Genomic DNA, 18,847 nt, shown 5'->3' on the forward strand with positions numbered 1-18,847 from the left:
TTGGAGTCGTGTGTGCCTCATCTGCCATGTCTGGTGCCATCTGCTATGTCAAGCTTCATCTGTGCCACGTACCACCTGTGCCAAAGCATCTGCTACACCTAGTGTCTGTCTGGACTCTTACAGATACTCTTGCTATAAGACTTTTGCATAGACTGTTTGGCCAGCTACCTCTCCACTATGGCGGAGCGGCCTAGTCGGTCCACTTACCCCAGGACCGTGACACCATCTCATGGCTGGCATCAATGTACACCAATATTTTGCACTCAAAATGATGCACGTTTCCTCTTAGGCACACCCTTATTCCAGACACTTTCCAAACTGTCAAAGTAGGCATAAAGATGTCTGAAACAAATAATAAATTTGGCGCATGCCATGTACTCTACTTTTTGCTGCAATGTGTGACAAAATTCTGGTGCATTTTGCATAATAAATTTCCTTGATTATATTTTGTGAGAATTTTATCTAAATTCAGACCGGAGGCCAGTACCAAAGATACTCTAGACCAGGGGTCTCAAGCAAGCGGCCCGAGGTGGTCAACTGCGGCCCATGGGACATAGAGCCGCTAGTATAGGCACTGCTCCGGGCCTCTGTGGAATCCCCCTACATTGCTGTCCATATAAGGATAGTGATGTCTAGGGCTTCCCCAGAGCTGGAGTACTGGGCAACGCGCTAGTATAGGCTCTGCTCTGGGACTCTGGGGAAGCCTCTGCCATCACTGTCCATACATGGACAGTGATGTCAGGGGCTTCCCCAGAGCCGGTGCCCCAGAGCAGAGCGCTAGTAGCGCTCTGCCCGGGACTCTGGCTCTGGGGTTGCCCTGATATCACTGTCCATATATGGACAGTGATGTCAGGAGCACAGCTGGAATCCCAGGCAGAGTGCTAGAAGCGGCTCTGCTCTGATCTAAAAAGGGACTGCCCAATCTTGACATTTGTGTGTCTGCCAAACACTGCCAACGGAGCCGCCGGACTGCATTTAGCTGGAAAACTGTATTGTTAAAATAAGCATGTGGAAAAATCTAACAAATTTCCGTTAAGTTTAAAACTAGCGGTATTATAATAGTAATGTAGTATTATAGTAATGTAGTACTGTTATAGTAATGTAGTTTTGTAATAGTAATGTAGTGTTATTATAGTAATATGGTATTATAGTAATGTAGTATTGTTCTAGTAATGGAATATTATAGTAATGTAGTTTTGTAATAGTAATGTAGTGTTATTATAGTAATATGGTATTATAGTAATGTAGTATTGTTATAGTAATGAAATATTATAGTAATGTAGTATTATAGTAATGTAGTATTGTAATCGTAATGTAGCATTATAGTAACGTAGTATTGTTATAGTAATGTAGCATTATAGTAATGTAGTATTGTTATAATAATGTAGTATGGTTATAGTAATATAGTATTGTTATAGTAGTTGAAATAACTAATTGATTAACAATAATTTTGTATTGTATCAAATTTGAAAGCAATGCGGCCCGTCAACTTCACATTCTTTCTATATGTGGCCCACTTACCCGGCCGAGTTTGAGAACTCTGCTCTAGACAGATAACTTACACAGAGGATTCTAGTATGTTCTAGGAGGTAATTCATTTTTGAACTAGTGGTCCACATCGACTTTTGGTCACACGACCGTTGCGTGGCTTCAGTGTTTCAATATGGGGGGGGGGGGGTTACAAACCACGACCACAAGAATTCGGACCATGCAGCACTTTCTACAGTTGCAGTATCTGTCAATTTTGTCATGACTGTTGCACGACCAAAAATCCTTGTGGAGACATAGGCTTAATATTCCTACTCCTCTTTTTGTTTATAGGTATTTAGGTCATTTTGAGCAATAAAAAAAAAAAAAGCTTTCCACTATTTAAAAATATGTTTCTGGGTTGACAATAGATTTTTTTTATTTATTTATTTTTGTCCAGTAAGCTCAATTCTGTCAAGTAAAAAGTTAAAGTTTAATAACCAATGAACTTCATATACACAACTTGGAGACAGCAAGTAACTTATATGATGAATCATCAAAAATATAACTTTGCTGACATTCTCTCTGAGGTAATCAGGAAAGGAGTTTTAATAACAATCTGTAATGCTAGAACATTGAGGCCCATAGAGAACCAAATAGTTATGGTTTTCCTCCAAGGCGGCCTTAATTACTCAAGTATAAATTCACTTTGCGGTCATAAGAGATCAAGGTAATTCTAGAGAAAAGTATTTGCCTTGAGACTGAAGCTCCATTCCTCCCGTTAATGAAGTTCACACTGCACACTCTGCACCACAAGGTGATTCAGGTTGTGTAGAGAGATGGTTAGAAGCAGTTCTAGATAACAAGCTCTGGGGCTAAAATAAAGACAATACTGTAGTGAAGCGGGAGATACTTTCTGAGAATATCTTTTTTTATACTTTTTTTTTACATGATTGTGAGGACAGCAATCTTTCTTGAGCGGCTGCTTTGTGCAAATGGATTTGATTTATAACAACAGGCACATAGACATAAGAAACTTCAAGTGAATAAGGCCAGCTGCCGTTCCCTGCACAGCAGGGCAGCCAGAAGAGCTGCTGTACAGGCAAAAGGTTGAATGGAACACAGCACTAAATCAGCGTTCCAGCCCATTCATTTTCAGGGTTGGTTGGGGGCTATTGACCACAGCATTTAACGGGTTAAATAAGGGGGATCGCGCTCGAGCCAGATCCCGCTCGTTAACCGGAAAGGTCGGCTGTAACACACAGCCGACACGCTCGTTCTATGGAGAAGGCTCAGCCTGTGACCCCACTCCACCCGACATGTGCCGTATATATACGGCGGATGTCTGGAAGGGGTTAAGATCCATGACTTTTTTATTTTTCCACCAACAAAACTGTATGAGGAGTTATTTTTTGCGGGACAATTTTTATTATGGTACCCTTTTGGGGTACATATGACTTTTTGAAAGCTTTTTATTGCTTTTTTTTTTGGAAGGCGGGATGAACAGAAAACAGCAATTCTGGCAGTTATCTTTAGATACCAGTGCAAGGTTTATGACACTGCGTCGTAACATGCCGGTGTTCTGGCATAAATACCCTTAATAACCGCTGTAAAAAGGCATATTACTGGTCATTTAGAAGTTAACTTCTACAGGATTGTGTATTGTGAGCATGCTCTGTGACGTGCACAGGTCATTGTGCAATGAAGGTTGGAGAAGCAGAGTTGTCCTAATAACCATTTGTCTGTGATGTTATACCGAGATATCTACCTCTAGCTTTATAGTAGAACTATTGTTCATTGTAAACCTGCCTGTGATGATACCGAGATACAGTAACTGCTGAAAACAGGAATTTGCAGTCAATGTGAGAGCCCGGTGATCAGTGTGCAAAATGCAATATTGAACGGTGTATGTGTATATATATATATATATATATATATATATATATATATTATTTTTTTCATTTATTTATTTATTTATTTATTTTTTCTCTCAGCATGGAAAATGAAAGAAGAAAAAAAAAAAAAAGCACCACCAAAATATATTGATTTATAGAATAGATCATTTTGCTGACAATAGATTTTCTGTAAGACTGCACTCTCCCTGTTATGTAGTTATCTAGGCTAAAAAAAATTGCAAGCTTTATCCCGCAACAGTTTAACATACGTAGAATTTAACTACTGCTATACAACATAATGAAAAACAATACAGGAATACAATCTATGGCAGCGCTTCTCATACTGTGAGGTGGGCCTCACTGGCGAAGCATACTACAGTTCTTGAGCCTTTCAGATTCAGTAGGATAGTCCTACCGTCCCAGGACACGAAGCTTCAGTCCAGGCAGAGGTGCTCGAACCCTAATGGTTTCATCAGGACTTACCCTTGGGGGATTACGGTTAGCACGGCAGTTATACTCATAACAGTGCTAACATGGCACCTAAGAAATTGAATGCAACAAACTATACACACCACATCTTAATGTCCAATATTTGCATAAATGTCGACTGCTGGTGTGGTTCAGTCATCATAATAGTTTGGCTGGTGAGGCCTCGAAAGAAAAAAGTTTGAGAAGCCCTGATCTAGTATATATGTACATAAACCTGAAATGTCAAATACTTGTTTCCTTAGAACATGAACAACGTGTAAATTTGCCATACGTACCTTATATCAACCTGTTGAATATTCCCTATGTCATGAAACTTACTTTGTATCGTTTTTTTATTACATAAAAAGATAAACCCTAATGATATGTTTTTGACTACTGCTACTTCTCTTCGTAACTATGGTAACATTAGTCTCCTATAAAACCATTATTGTATTTTTCATGAGTAGAAAGATAACTTGTTTGAAAAAGAGATTAGATATCAGAACCAGGATCCCACAAAGACCATAACTTGGTTCAATGCTAAGTTAAAGGCTAGATGTACACCTCTGAAATCAATTGTTTTTTTTTGTTTGTTTTATTTAAAAAAATTTACTTTTTGAGATACAGCTGCTTTGTATCCTGTATACAGAGCAGCTGTGTCTAGCACTTAAACCTGTATCCGTCAGGTCAGGATGTATACATGATGCAAAGAAGCAGTATCTCAAAAACTAAAAATTATTTTTAATAAAAAAATGCACCAAACACACTGATGGAATATACAAAAAAAAAAAAACAACTTTCAAATGTGTACATAGCATTTAAAGTACATACACTCTTGTCCACAAAACGTGGGGGAAAGTTAAGCAATTGAGAGGGGTGCAGGGTCACACAGAATATACCCCCCTATGGGTCACTCCCAGAATTTCTCACACTAGATGGTTTGGAGTACTGGAAAACTGTGGGGCTTACGAGGTGTTCCCAATTGGTTAGCTGGTCTGACTTTAAATCCTTTCAGCAGTTTCAGGATGAATTGCATATCCCCCATAGTAGGTTTTACAGGTATCTACAACGAAGACATGCGTTTCGGACACAATTCTCCCAGTCACCAGTGACTATACAACAGGACACTATTATCCAAACCCTTGGTCCTTCTGGTAACACAAAAGGAGTTATATCATGGGTGTTTCAGCTACTATTGTCTAAATTCTTAGATAGATATCCTTTAGTTGCTATGCATAAATGGGAAGGGGATATACCTGGGATTGACGATGACCAGTGGTCGACTATTATGGCGGCTGTCCCAAATGTCTCACTGAGCGAGGGTGGTAGACTCTCACAGCTATACATATTGCATCGTGTCTATAAGACGCCTGTGGTGTTGCACCGTATTGGGGTCCGTCCTGACACTACGTGCTACTTTTGTGTATGTTACTGTATTTGTTGAAAATGCACAATAAAAAATATTTGATTAAAAAAAAAAAAAGTACATACACTCTAGCAGAGGGGAGGGGAACTTTTTTTGACAGAGTGTGTCTAAATAAGCAAACAGCTTTTTAGGAAATTTCTCTGTGATGCTGGCCATATGCAAAATATGTGTGGGTAAAATTACCTGGCTATGTACTGACGGAATCAATTCTGCTCTTGGCACAAAATATACAGCTCCAATCCAAAAACATATTTCAACCATCTGAATGTGGTTTTACATTACAACAACCCCAACCATGGACCTCACTCACTCTCTTAGGGTATGTTCTGAGGGAGGTGCATGCTGAAGGCCCTAAGAGACTGATGGTACACAGTGAAAGACGTTTTAAGTGTAGAACACCATGCACCCCCACTTTGAACATACCCTATGAGATTGGGGGTTTATGGTGGAAGTTGTTGTAGAGAACAAAGCTTCTCCCCCATACACCTCACTCTCTCTTATCATATTTTCATTTTCCAGAAAAATTCCAACAAGTGGCATGGGTTTAATGGGATGTCCTATTTAACCCTTTATTTACCACCACCACCACCACATTAACTCATATCTTTATAATAATCATTAGATCTATCACCTGCAAAATACATAGGAACAAAAGGGAATGTTCTACAAAAATGGTAATTTACATTTCTAGAATATATGACTTAAAAGTTATGTGCAATATTTGCAATCCATTTTATTGCTACCATTATATCTAAAAAAAAAAATAAAAAAAGAAGCAACTTTGCAAATAGTCTTGAAAATATCCTACCGCCTTGTGCATACAGCTCCTATGCAGACCTATGTGTCCATGGCAACAGACAACAAAAACCCAGATCCTGGACTCTTGCTTCACTTTCTCTAATCTCTCTTTCTTCTAATCTACAGACAAAAGAAGAAGGGGACACATGACTGTAGGAGGAGATTACAACCATGGTTTGCTTGTAGTCTGTAATCATGGACACATAGGCCTGCATAGGAGCGGTGTTCAACCAACGGTAGAGTCTTTAAAAAACATATTACATGAAAACACATGCAGTTACTTAGCCATTAATTTTGAAGTAGAAAAAGGTTTCCAAATTCTTAAAATTATGCATTAGAGCATGGAAGCCATTGACAGAAATCAGAAAGAAGGGGCCTTACCTTTCACAAGCTCGGACAGTCCATGCAGCAATTATCCATAAGGAGATGCTAAATACCAACAGTACTGTTCCAGGACATATTGTCATTAAAGTCTTCATTACAAAACGTGTGTTAAAGTTTATTTTGTTTAGTGCTCCAATGCTTCGAGAAGAGGCATCGGTAAAAAGTTTGCTATGCAAAAGCATAACTCTGGCAATGAGATACAGTCTTAAGAACATTGGTATAGATAAAATAATATCCACATCAGCAGTTGCTGTGGAGGGGGTATAGGAGAAGGCAAGACGTGCTGTCCATGTGAATGTGTAATTTCCTGGTATAGGATGAATTGCACACACTAGTATTTCCAGGCAGAGAAAGAAGATCCGCTCATAGGTCATGGCTATTCTCCAGTCATCGGCTCCATTATCCACCATGAATAACTGTAAGCATAAAATATTGTAGCAGTTTGTTACTAAATAATAAATTTAGTTCTACAAGTTACCAATTCAAAGACTAATATAATAATAATAGAATAAAACAAATAAACATTTAATAGAGATGTAATTATCTTAATAAACTGGGCAAATAAAAAGGTTACACTGCTGCATGTAATGAACAGTGGGGGAATCTACTGCTAGTGGGGTCTGCATAGGATCTAATAAATTGAATGCATTTAATCCATAATTTCCTTGTGTGCTGATTTTTCGTGTAGATTGAGGAATACTTTTAAAATAAACATAAGTATAAATATATATAATTTTATTTAGAATATTCATATTCCTGTTACCTAGTTGACATTTTTTTTTTTTTAATATACATGTACCTGTATATGTTAGGGTGTACATGTGCCAAATACAAAAGAAGTAAAACTATAATTCTGCTAAAATACAATGGAATTGTATTTTAAAAGACATAAAATGGTCTAGAGAAAAAAAATGTCTCCACATTCAGTACTAAACATGTCAATTAAAAACAGCTGTATTCTCATAAGTATTGGATGTTGTGCCCGTGGTCGCTGACCGCCAGCACGTCCAACTTACCGGCAGCCGCGACCGCAGGACACTTTCTTCATGACGGCGTCTCCCACCCCAGAGATGACGGAACACGCGGCTTCAGCTCCCCTCTGTCTCCTGTAGGATGCGCGCGCTCACTCCCAACCTTAAAGAGCCAGCATGCAGACTTGTGCAAAGTTCCCCAGCCAATCCACTTACACCCTGGACTTTAAAAAAGGCTCTGCCCTTCCTCTCCTTGCATGAGCATTGTTTTTTGTTTTTTTTTGTGTCTTCCCATGTTAATTAAGCAAATGGTCCCTCAGATGTATCCTGCTCCCAGTGTTCCCGTATCCTGCATCCCGTAACTGTTTGTTCCTGAGCTGATATCTAGTGTTGGAGTCATGTTGTTCCATCTGCCACGCCAAGTGTCTTCTGTGCCAAAGCATCTGCTACACCTCAAGTCTAGACTCTCATACAGGTACTTTGTGCTAGACTGTCAATGACTGTTTGGCCAGCTGCCACTCCGCTATAGCGGAGCGGCCTAGTAGGTCCACATACCCCAGAACCGTGACATTGGAGCAGAACCAAAATAATTTGTCTGTGTCTAGCATATGCTAAGGAGGTTTTATCAGCTAGAAGTATAAACTTTAATAATATACATATTTGCTAATAAAATAAATTTTAAGACTGAGCCACAAAGAAATGGCTGGGGGGGGGGGGGGATTAGCATGAAATGACTCCCAGGATCATCTCAGCAAATCTTACAGCTGCATTGCTTTCAGCCCCATCTTATGTCACATGACATTTCACTCTTTATTACGTCATGCAGCAAATATCTTGTGCAGGAGCAAGTGCCATGCTAACTACTTATTCACAAAGCATAAATAGGATGGAGTGTCCTTCTAATTGAAGCCCAACAATGTGATCCTACGTGTATGGCTGCCTTCATTTTGTGAGAGACAACCCATTCATTTATAGGGCCCAGTAGCACAAGATTGTGATGTTCATGGATCCGTTTGGAGGCTGCGAGTCCAGGCTGATGATTTGCTAAATTATTTATATAGTTTACAGTATTATTGAGTGTATCTTACATATACAAGAAAATATACATTTAAAAATATGTCAAAGCACAGTTTTCCTCAGTATGGTGTGTGGATCTGTAATATGGTGCTTATAGCCTGCAATAGGCCCATACTGTACCTTCATGTGCCACTGATTTTATGAGGAGGTATAGTGCCCTAGAAGCATTGCTTTTAGAGGAGAATATGTTTGCTGTTAGAGGCACTATACATTAACACATGGAGTGCCTATGGGTCTGTAATATCGATCTGTAGGGAGTCTGGGATCTGCCAGGGCTAACTGTCACATCAGCTCTAGGTACTGAGGCCATAGTGTAAGGCACCATTCACATCACGTTTATTTGCCTACATTTGACGCAGGGGCGTAGCTAAAGGCTCATGGGCCCGGGGACAAGAATTCAGCTTGGGCCTCCGTACCCCTCCCCAGCACCACCATTATCATCAGACCCTTGCGCGCTCCTATGCCCAGACGCCTTGCCCAACAGCCCCCATAGTATAATGCCCCCACACAGTTAATGCTCCCATAGCTGCCCCCACACAGTATAATGCCCCATAATGTATACTGCCCCCCCATAATTGCCCCATACCGTATAATGCTCCCCATATCAGCCCCCCATACAGTATAATGCCCCCCCCCCCGCAATATCAGCCCCCCCATACAGTATAATGCCCCCATATGTGCATGATTACTTACCTATCCCCGTTCCCACGTCGAGTGGAGGATCCTTCGCCTCCTCCGGTGTGTACTATGAGTGACTCGGCGCAGGAAGGCGCGATGATGTCGCTACATCCCGCCTGCCTGCGTCGAGCCGCTCACGGCACAGGGAATGCTGGATCAAGGAGATGTCAGCTCCTTGCTCCAGCATTGATTGGAACCGGGACCTCGGTGAGTGACTCACGAACCCCCAGGGGGACGCGACCCACAGTGTAGGGATGTCACGATATCAAAATTTGGACTTCGATACCGATACTTTGTTTACTTTGCCAACAGTAATAAAAATTTAAAAAAAAGTTATTCCATTTTATGATGTGAGGCACGAGGTGTGATGATGAATTTTGAATGTGCCTCACATTAATAGTAATTAACCTCATCATGTTTCTCAGTCATAATGGGTTAATGTGTAAGGTACATGATGGGGTTAATTACTATTAATGTGAGGCACATGGAGGTTAAATTCATGATCGCACCTTGTGCCTCACAATTAGGCCCCATGCACACGACCGTAAATAACCTCCATTCACTTTCATTGAGCGTGGACACATTTCCGTAGCGCTACGGATGGGTGTCCGTGCCGTAGAAATGTGCCGAAAATTATGGAACATGTCCGTCCTTTTGCATTTTGCGGGCCGTTCTCCCATACTTTGTATGGGAGCACAGCCCGAAAATGCGGGTGGCAGTCGGCGGCCGGCCGTGCCCGCAATCACGGGCCGTGATTGCGGGCACGGTCGTGTGAATGGGGCCTAAGTGATAGAAAGCAATTTTTATTTTTTTACAGAGTACACATCATAAATGATGCAAAAAAATTGTTGTGCAGGTTATTACGCCCGCGCCAATACCGATTATGTGTATGTTTTATGTATTGAGACTTATTTTAATGTTTATTATAAAAAAGGTGAATGTGTAATTTTTTTATTTAACATTACTTTGTTTTTATTTTATTTTTAAACTTCAATGTACTGGCCTATAGCTATATGCCAGTACATTAGCCTGTGTACGGATAGTACACAGGCAGTTGTTAAGACATACCTCAGTATGCCCTAACAGGAAATATTGTAGGACAGCCCTGGGGTCCTTCAACAGACCCTGGGCTGTCTGCCCATATATGGTATGTCCCTTAATCGCATCACAGGAATTCCCCGTGACGCGATCCAGGGGCATCCCCCCTTCTCATTTTCCCCTGAATGCTGCAGTCCGCTGTGATCGCAGCATTCAGGAGAATAGCGGCGGAGATGAGAGGTTTCTCTGATCTCCGCCGTTATAGAGCGGGGCTGCAGCTGTGTAATACAGCCATTGCCCCGCTCCTGATATAAGTGCGCGCGCGGTCATAATGAGGTGATGCGGCCGGCGCTGCACTAATGAGCGGCGGTTCAGGCCCTGGGGACAGAACATGGGGGTGTTTTGTAGCGCGCCCACCATGTTCTGTCTTCAGTGCCGACGCTCATTAGTGCAGCGCCGGCCGCATCACATCATCCTGACGGCGCGCACATGTCAGGACTCAGGAGCGGGGCAGTGACTGTATTACACAGCCGCAGCCCCGCTCTCATACACTCGTGTACTATACTGTATTGTGCAGTTTGCGGTGGAGGAGGGGGGGGGGGGGCTGTGATTTAACGCTCCCCCCCTCTCCACCGCATACAACACAATACATTACAAGGCATCACAACACATTACATTACATTACAATGCATAACGTTACAACACAATACATTACATTACACTGCAGCTTACCTGGAGTCCTCCGCACCGACTCTTCTGCTCTGTCTGGAAGCCTTGTCACGTGACAACACGGTCACATGGTACACTAAGTGTACCATGTGACCGTAACCCGGAACTGCCGGCTTCACGGCACAAAAGATTTAGTTAGAAAACATGCTGTATGGCAACGGGGGCCCGTGGGCCCCCCAGGCTTATGGGCCCGGTCGCAACTGCGACCGCTGCGACCCCTATAGCTACGCCAGTGGTTTGACGTATACGCAGGGAACAGCTCTTGACATATACGTTAAAGGCTGTGAACTCGCATTACCCTTTCATGAAGTATCCATTAAACGGATACCATTATAGCCTATGGGTCACGGATGCCACTGTTAGGCATCCGTCACTCATAATGCATATATGTCATGAAAAGCCTTTGAAAAGTTCATGACGTATCCATTTAACGGATGCCTGTAACGGATGGCATCCGTCACACATAGGCTACCATGTTTTTTTTTTAAAAATAAGTGTTTGTTTTATGTATACGCTTTTTTATTGGACTCTGCGGCATGGAATAGTGTAGTCCACTATGCTATTCAATATCTTATTCTTGAAGTAAACTACAGACGGACATCAAAAGGGCACTTTTTTGGACTCTGACAGTGGAGTCCTATGGAGATGTATATCATGTACGTCGGGAGCTTTTCCAAAGTAAATGCAAAACATTAAAAATAAAAGTCATGTAAATAGGCCGCCTAACATGTGATACAATTGGAGCTGATCTGTGTCTTGCTGAACTACGATAAACAGTATAAATACAACAATAACCCCCTGTTCACGTGATCACAGGTGCAAAAAGAGTGTTAACAAATGTTATGTATTTGAAATAACTTTTTCAACAAACATAAATGTTGGAAATATGGGAGATTAAAAAAAATATCAGGATTGTTCTTTTACTTGCAGTTAGATATACATTGTAAAATTACGAGCATAGTTCAAATTGTAAATGCATTGTAAATGTTCTCACTGGATAAACAAGCAAGAGAAATCATCATCTATCATAATTAAACAATTACACTGCATTAGCTATTGTGTGAAGAAAAGGAGTAACATGTCATGCTTGTTGTGGGTAAAGTAGTTCTTTATTTGAAACCCCTTTTCTGAAAGCCCCGCTCAACTACCATGGAGATTTGAAGATTGTTGTCGTGGACACCGTCGTAGGAGAAGAAATATCTGTCAAAGGGTTGCACAAAAAAAGGGGGGTGCTTCCCTAAAGGCGAACTTTAAAAAAACAAAAAAAAAAAAACAAACGTTTCTTTCAATATACCCCAAAAAAAACCCTTTCCCATTTTTTTCCCTTAAAGTAATGCTAAAAAAAAAAAAAAGTTAACATAACTGTTATCGCCTGTCCGTAAAAGTCCGAACTATTACAATATAATGTTATTTAATCTGCTTGGTGGATGAACGTCATGAAAAATTAAATAAATAAAAAAACCAGATTGCTGATTTTTTGGTCACTTAGAATCCCCAAAAAATGGAATAAGAGCTGAACAAAAAATGTTGCATGTACCCAAAGATTGTACCAATTAAAGCTACAACTCAGCCTGCAAAAAAAAAAAAAAAGCCATCACACCAACAAAATCGACAGAAAAGTAAAACAGTTAGGGTATGTTCACACGGGCTATTTCGCCCGTTTTTTGGGTCGTAAACACCCGAAACATCGGAAGCAGAACGCCTCCAAACATCTGCCCATTTATTGCAATGGGAAAAACGGCGTTCTGTTCCGACGGGCCGTTTTTTTGCGCGACCATTTTGAAAAAAGGCTGAGTAAAATAACGGCCGCGAAAAAGAAGTGCAGATCACTTCTTGGGACGTTTTTCATAGATTCTATTGAAAACCGCTCCAAAAACAGCCGTAAAAAACGCAGCGAAAACAGCTCCGTATTTTCAGAAGTTTTTGACTCAGCGTGTCTAAATAAGCAAACAGCTTTCTAGCTCTCAGAATAAGGCAACACAAAACTTTTTTTTTTTCCTTTTTTTTTTTTTACATAAAAGTGGTTAAATGTAAAAATACTATAAATTTGGTATTTAATTGCAATAAAGTGAACATGTCGTTTTTACTACACGATGTAGGCCGTAAAAACGAAACCCCCAAAAATAGCGCAAAATCGCTTTTGTCCATTTCACCTCACAAAAACATTATTTTTTCGTTTCCTATCACATGGTACATTAAATGGTGTACTACAACTTGTCCTGCAAAAAACAAGCTCTTCTATGGCTATGTCGACAAAAAAATAAAAATAAAAAAAAGTTATGACTTTTGGAAGGCGTTAAGGAAAAAATGAAAATTGCCAGTGTTATTAAGGGGTTAATTTTCTGAATATTCTGATAAGAGGTAGAACATTTAGACCCCTCAAACTTACTATGCAGACCCATTAATAGAATAAAGGCTTCAACAGTATTTGCATAAAGCAGACTGAATCTGCAGGTATTCTTACATTTTTCTCCAGTGCTACAGGTTCTTATGGTAGTTGCGTTCTGAATAAAGGGATGTTACTGATAATTACATTATATTTGGGTTTCCAGTAAGGCTAGTCCTTTTTAGAATCTTGGTACTGGAGGTGGAATGTTACTTGATTTTATTTAAGTTACTTTTAAAGAAGACCAATTTACACACATAAAATATTCAAACTACCAACAAACGATCAGTGGTTCTTATGTCGCCATTTTCTAACACAAATTTCATCCCAGCACCATGTGTATTATGTCGAACAAGTAACATTTAGTAATGACTAGTGTATGAACCACTAATTCTTGTCAAAAGAATGATAATTTTAGAACTAAATGTTGATCTTTTTATGCATTAAGACTCGGCAATAATCTTTAGGGTCACTCGTAAATTAGCAAATCGCAACAATTATTGCTGTATGGCTTAACACAAAGCCGGAACTTCACTATGAGGGCTCATTTATGCAAGGGAATGTTAAAAGTAAAGTAAACTCCTGACATATTATATATAAAACACACACATCTTACAATAATATACTGTATATGACTTCATTTTGAATCGTTACATTTTAGCCAACAATTTACATGATATGATAAAAATGGTTTGAAACACAATTTTAAAAAAACTAAAAAGAACGAATATATAAATAGTAATAAAAGGAAAGCCGCCAATCATATTTACTAAATCAATCCTATTGAAACGGCCGTATGTTGAAAAGAAAACACGCTGTTAACACCTTAACGACATCCAACATACTAGTATGTTGTTGTCGTTAGGTACTTAACGCAACTCAACGTACTGGTACGTTGTGTTGCTCATGCGGGCTCAGAAGCGGAGCCCGCACCATCGTCAGCTGTATATTACAGCTGACACCTTGCTGCATGGCCAGGACTGGAGCTGGTCTCTGATCCGGCCGATCAACCCTTAGATGCAGCGCTCAAAAGCGAGAACTGCATCTATGGTGTTTACTAGCATCGCGGGGTTCCGATGACTGCTATGGCAGACCGAAAGCTTAACAATGGCCTCCTGTCTGCCAAGTACGAAAGCCTGCTACGTCCTGCCAAGAGGCGGGCCTAAAAGGCTTCCGGCCACAAAAGGAAGATGGAGCAGGCTCAGAAGCAGAGCCTGCGACATCATCCGCGGGTGTCGGCTGTATGTTACAGCCGATACCTTGCTGTAAAGGTAGGGAATGGAGCTAGCTCAGATCCCTGCCATTAACCCCTTATAAGCCGCGATCAAAAGCAATTGCGGCATCTTAGTGGTTTCTAGCGATCGGCATTGAAACAATATGATCGGGAGGATGCCGATCAATGCTATGGCAACCAGAGGCCTAACAATGATCTCCTGGTCTGCCACGTACGATAGCCTATTAGGCCCCGCCCGGAGACAGGGCATAATAGGCTTGCTGTCAGTGAATGATTGACAGCTCTAATGTATTGCACTACGTGGGTAGTTCAATGTATTCGAGTAAAGATCAGAGGTGCAGGCCTTCAAGTCCCCTAGTGGGACAAATAAAGTTAATAAAAAAGTTGAATAAAACAAGTGTAAAAATAAAAGTTTGAAGTTAATAAAAACTATAATAAAATAAAAGGGTTTTGCAAATGCGACTTGGCACCAAAAAAACAATCCAGCCAAATCTGCATGCCAAATAGCGCTCCTGCCATTCTCAACTTTTCAAATGTTGGTGTGCTTATTCTCCTTTATTCCTTTTAAAAATTTCAAATGTCCACGTTTTGTCAGAAATTTCACAGCACAATTCCACTAAATTCAGCAAAAAGTCTGTGGGGTCAAAATGCTCACTATACCCCACAATAACTTCCTTCAGGGGTGTAGTTTCCAACATTGGGTCACTTTTGGGGGGTTTCCACTGATTTGGTCTAGCATGGGTTTTGAAAAACGACACGGCATCCAAAAACCATTCCAGCAAAATCTGCATGCCAAGTAGCGCTCCTGCCTTTCTGAGCCCTGCCGTGTATCCAAATAGCAGTTAACGACCAAATGTGGATATTGCCATACTCGGGGGAGATTTCTTTACAAGTATTGGGGTGCTTTATCTCCTTTAACCCTTGTAGAAATGAAAAATGTCAATATTTTAGTGGAAAAAATGTTGATATTCATTTTCACGCCCAATTCGACTAAATTCCGCAAAAAACATGTGGGGTCTAAGTACTCACTATACCCCTCGATAAATTGTTTGAGTGCTTTAGTTTCCAAAATGAGGTTAATTTTTGTGGGTTTCCACTGTTTTGGTCCCTCGGGGGCTTTGCAAATGTGACATGGCAAATGAAAACCATTCCAGCAAAACTGGAGCTCCAAAAGCCAAATGGTGCTCCAATCCCTTCTGAGGGCTGCCATGGGTCCAAACAACAGTTTATTACCACATACGTGGTATTGCCGTAATCCGGATCAATTTTCAAATGTTGGGGTGCTTTTTCTCCTTTATGCCTTGTAAATATTGAAGATTTCTACATTTTATTGGAATAAATTTAGATTTTTCATTTTTATATCTTAATTCCACTAAATACAGCAAAAAAACTGTGGGGTTAAAATTCTCACTATAGCCCCTGATAAATTCCTTGATGGGTGTGGTTTGCCAAATTGTGTCTTTTGGGGGGGGGGGGTTCCACTGTTTTGGCTCCACAAAACCTCTTCAAACCGGACATGGTGCCCAAAATGTATTCTAATAAAATGGAGGCCGCAAAATCCACAAGGTGCTCCTTTGCTTCTGAGGCCGCTGCTTCAGTCCATTAGCACACTAGGGCCACATGTGGGATATTTCTAAAAACTGCAGAATCTGGGCAATAAATATGGGGTTGTGTTTCTCTGGTAAAACCTTCTGTGTTACAGAAAAAGTGAATTAAAACAGATTTTTTGCAAAAAAAACGTAATTTGTAAATTTCACCTCCACGTTGCGTTAATTCCTGTTAAACACTAAAAGGGTTAAAAAAACTTTCTAAATGTTGTTTTGAATACTTTGAGGGGTTCAGGTTTTAAAATGGGGTGACTTATAGGGGGGTTTCTAATATATAAGGCCATCAAAGGCACTTCAAACCTGAACTGGTCCCTGAAAAAAATGGCCTTTTGAAATTTTCTTGAAAATGTGAGAAATTGCTGCTAAAGTTCTAAGCCTTGTAACATCCTGGAAAAATAAAAGGAAAGTTCAAAAAACAATGCCAACATAAAAGTATACATATGGGATATGTGAGCTAGTAACTATTTTGTGTGGTATTACTATCTGTTCTACAAGTAGATACATTTAAATTTAGGAAAATGCTAATTTTTGCACATTTTCTCGAAATTTTGGTATTTCTCACAAATAAACACTGAACGTATCGGCCAAATTTTACCACTAACTTAAAGTACAATGTGTTACGAGAAAACAATCGCAGAATCGCTTGAAAAAATAAAAGCATTCCAAAGTTATTATCACAAGGTGACATGTCAGATTTGAAAAAAAATGGCCTGGTCCATTAGGCAAAAACTGGCTGTGTCCTTAAGGATTTAAAAGGGTTCCCCCCTTTTGGACAATAGCTACTTGTTCTGATCACAAAGTGTCACCCTGCTGGGATCCCCAGCAATCAGCTGTAATCTGTGGGGAAACCTTGCAGGAAGTGTTCAATTTCCTTGCAGCGCCACCACCGCAGTGGAAATTAAGTATTGCATAGTGCCCTTTCAGATCAATGAGTGGTCTGTGTAATGCAGGACAAGACGGAATGGCGAGAGATGCTCTTTATAACCGTTCTGCACTCTAGATAAGAGAAGAGTATGCTGAACAGGGCACCCCCTCTATTAAATCAGAATTCCCAAATATGGTATATGAAAATGGGATTTCTAAATTGGGCACACTTTAAATGAAGAAAAACCGCTGCACCATGCCTCTTTTTGGAGAACAATTACACAAAACTTCATGTATAGATGTCCTCACGCGACTGCGCCGTTACGCTGGATTACGCCGTCTGGTCTCTGACAACTCCTGCGTCGCTGGAGGAAGGTGTGGGAACGGGGACAGGTGAGATTGTTTTTCTTTTTCTGGGCAGTGTTGGGGGCAATAGCTACAGGGGGCATTATCTACAGAGGGCATTGTAACTGGCGTTATCTACAGGGGGCATTATCTACATAGGGCATTGTAACTGGCGCTATTTTCAGGGGGCATTGTGACTGGCACCATCTACAAGGGGCATTGTAACTGTCACATTCTACAAAGGCAATATGTACAGAGGGCATTGTAACTGGCACCACAGGGGGCATTATGTACAGAGAACATTGTAACTGGCACTATCTACAGGGGGCATTGTGACTGGCCCCATCTACAAGGGCCATTATCTACAGAGTGCATTGTAACTGGCGCTAACTACAGGGAGCATTATCTACAGAGGGCATTGTAACTGGCGTTATCTACAGGGGGCATTATCTACATAGGACATTGTAACTGGCGCTATTTTCAGGGGGCATTGTGACTGGCACCATCTACAAGGGGCATTGTAACTGTCACATTCTACAAAGGCAATATGTACAGAGGGCATTGTAACTGGCACCACAGGGGGCATTATGTACAGAGAACATTGTAACTGGCACTATCTACAGGGGGCATTGTGACTGGCCCCATCTACAAGGGCCATTATCTACAGAGTGCATTGTAACTGGCGCTAACTACAGGGAGCATTATCTACAGAGGGCATTGTAACTGGCACTATATACAAGGGGCATTGTGACTGGTGCTATCTACAGGGGGCATTGTTAGTGTGTGGTGTTTTACTTTACAGTGTTTAACACAATTAAATTCATAGGCACAGTGTATAATACTATTATATTCAGGGGCACAGTGTATAGTACTATTATATTCGGGGGCACAGTGTATAGTACTATTATATTCGGGGGCACAGTGTATAGTACTATTATATTCAGGGGCACAGTGTATGATACAATTATATTTAGGAGCATAGAGTGTGGCATCATGAGAATTTTATCTTCGTTTATATGTGCGAAAATTTTGGAAAAGTGAGGAGCCGAAGAAATCTGAGCTGCAAACTCCGTGCCCGGGAGAAGATTTCATAGAGGTCTGGACCGGATGGAGAAAAGCGAAAAATAACTAAAATGAATCTGAGACGACACCTGTGAGTCACTCAATGTAAATGTTTATTCTCTCCTTGACTGATCAGTACTGCAGTCACTGTATGATCTGCAGCGAGATGACGGATGGTAGCATTCTTTTTGTTTAAACAGTAACTCCCAGCATATTTTAACCATTGTTCAGGCTATACTGGGAGCTGTCGTTTTATGTCGTACAAATTCATACGGCAGGGGTTAAACTGAATTTGCAAATGTTCTTTGTACTGAACTGTATTTGTTCTGGTGCTGTATATATGCACTGAGCTTGGATCTGGTGCTGTATATATGTACTGAGCTTGGTTCTGACACTGTTTATGTACGGAGCTTGGTTC

At 40.7% G+C, this 18,847-nt stretch overlaps 1 protein-coding gene across 2 annotated transcripts in view; it reads right to left on the bottom strand.

The window, feature by feature from the left end:
- The window catches only part of KCNN2 (potassium calcium-activated channel subfamily N member 2), a 192,446-nt gene that overhangs the window by 149,832 nt on the left and 23,767 nt on the right, over window positions 1-18,847 (bottom strand). The window contains exon 3 of one of the 2 annotated variants that reach the window (XM_075836526.1): window positions 6,436-6,854. In XM_075836526.1, the coding sequence (XP_075692641.1) occupies window positions 6,436-6,854 (419 nt within the window). Of the gene's footprint in view, window positions 1-6,064; window positions 6,314-6,435; window positions 6,855-18,847 lie in introns of those variants that run through there. The other variant, XM_075836535.1, reaches the window with a different exon arrangement.

The sequence above is a fragment of the Rhinoderma darwinii genome, chromosome 1 (assembly GCF_050947455.1).
Source record: "Rhinoderma darwinii isolate aRhiDar2 chromosome 1, aRhiDar2.hap1, whole genome shotgun sequence".
Lineage (NCBI taxonomy): Eukaryota > Metazoa > Chordata > Amphibia > Anura > Rhinodermatidae > Rhinoderma > Rhinoderma darwinii.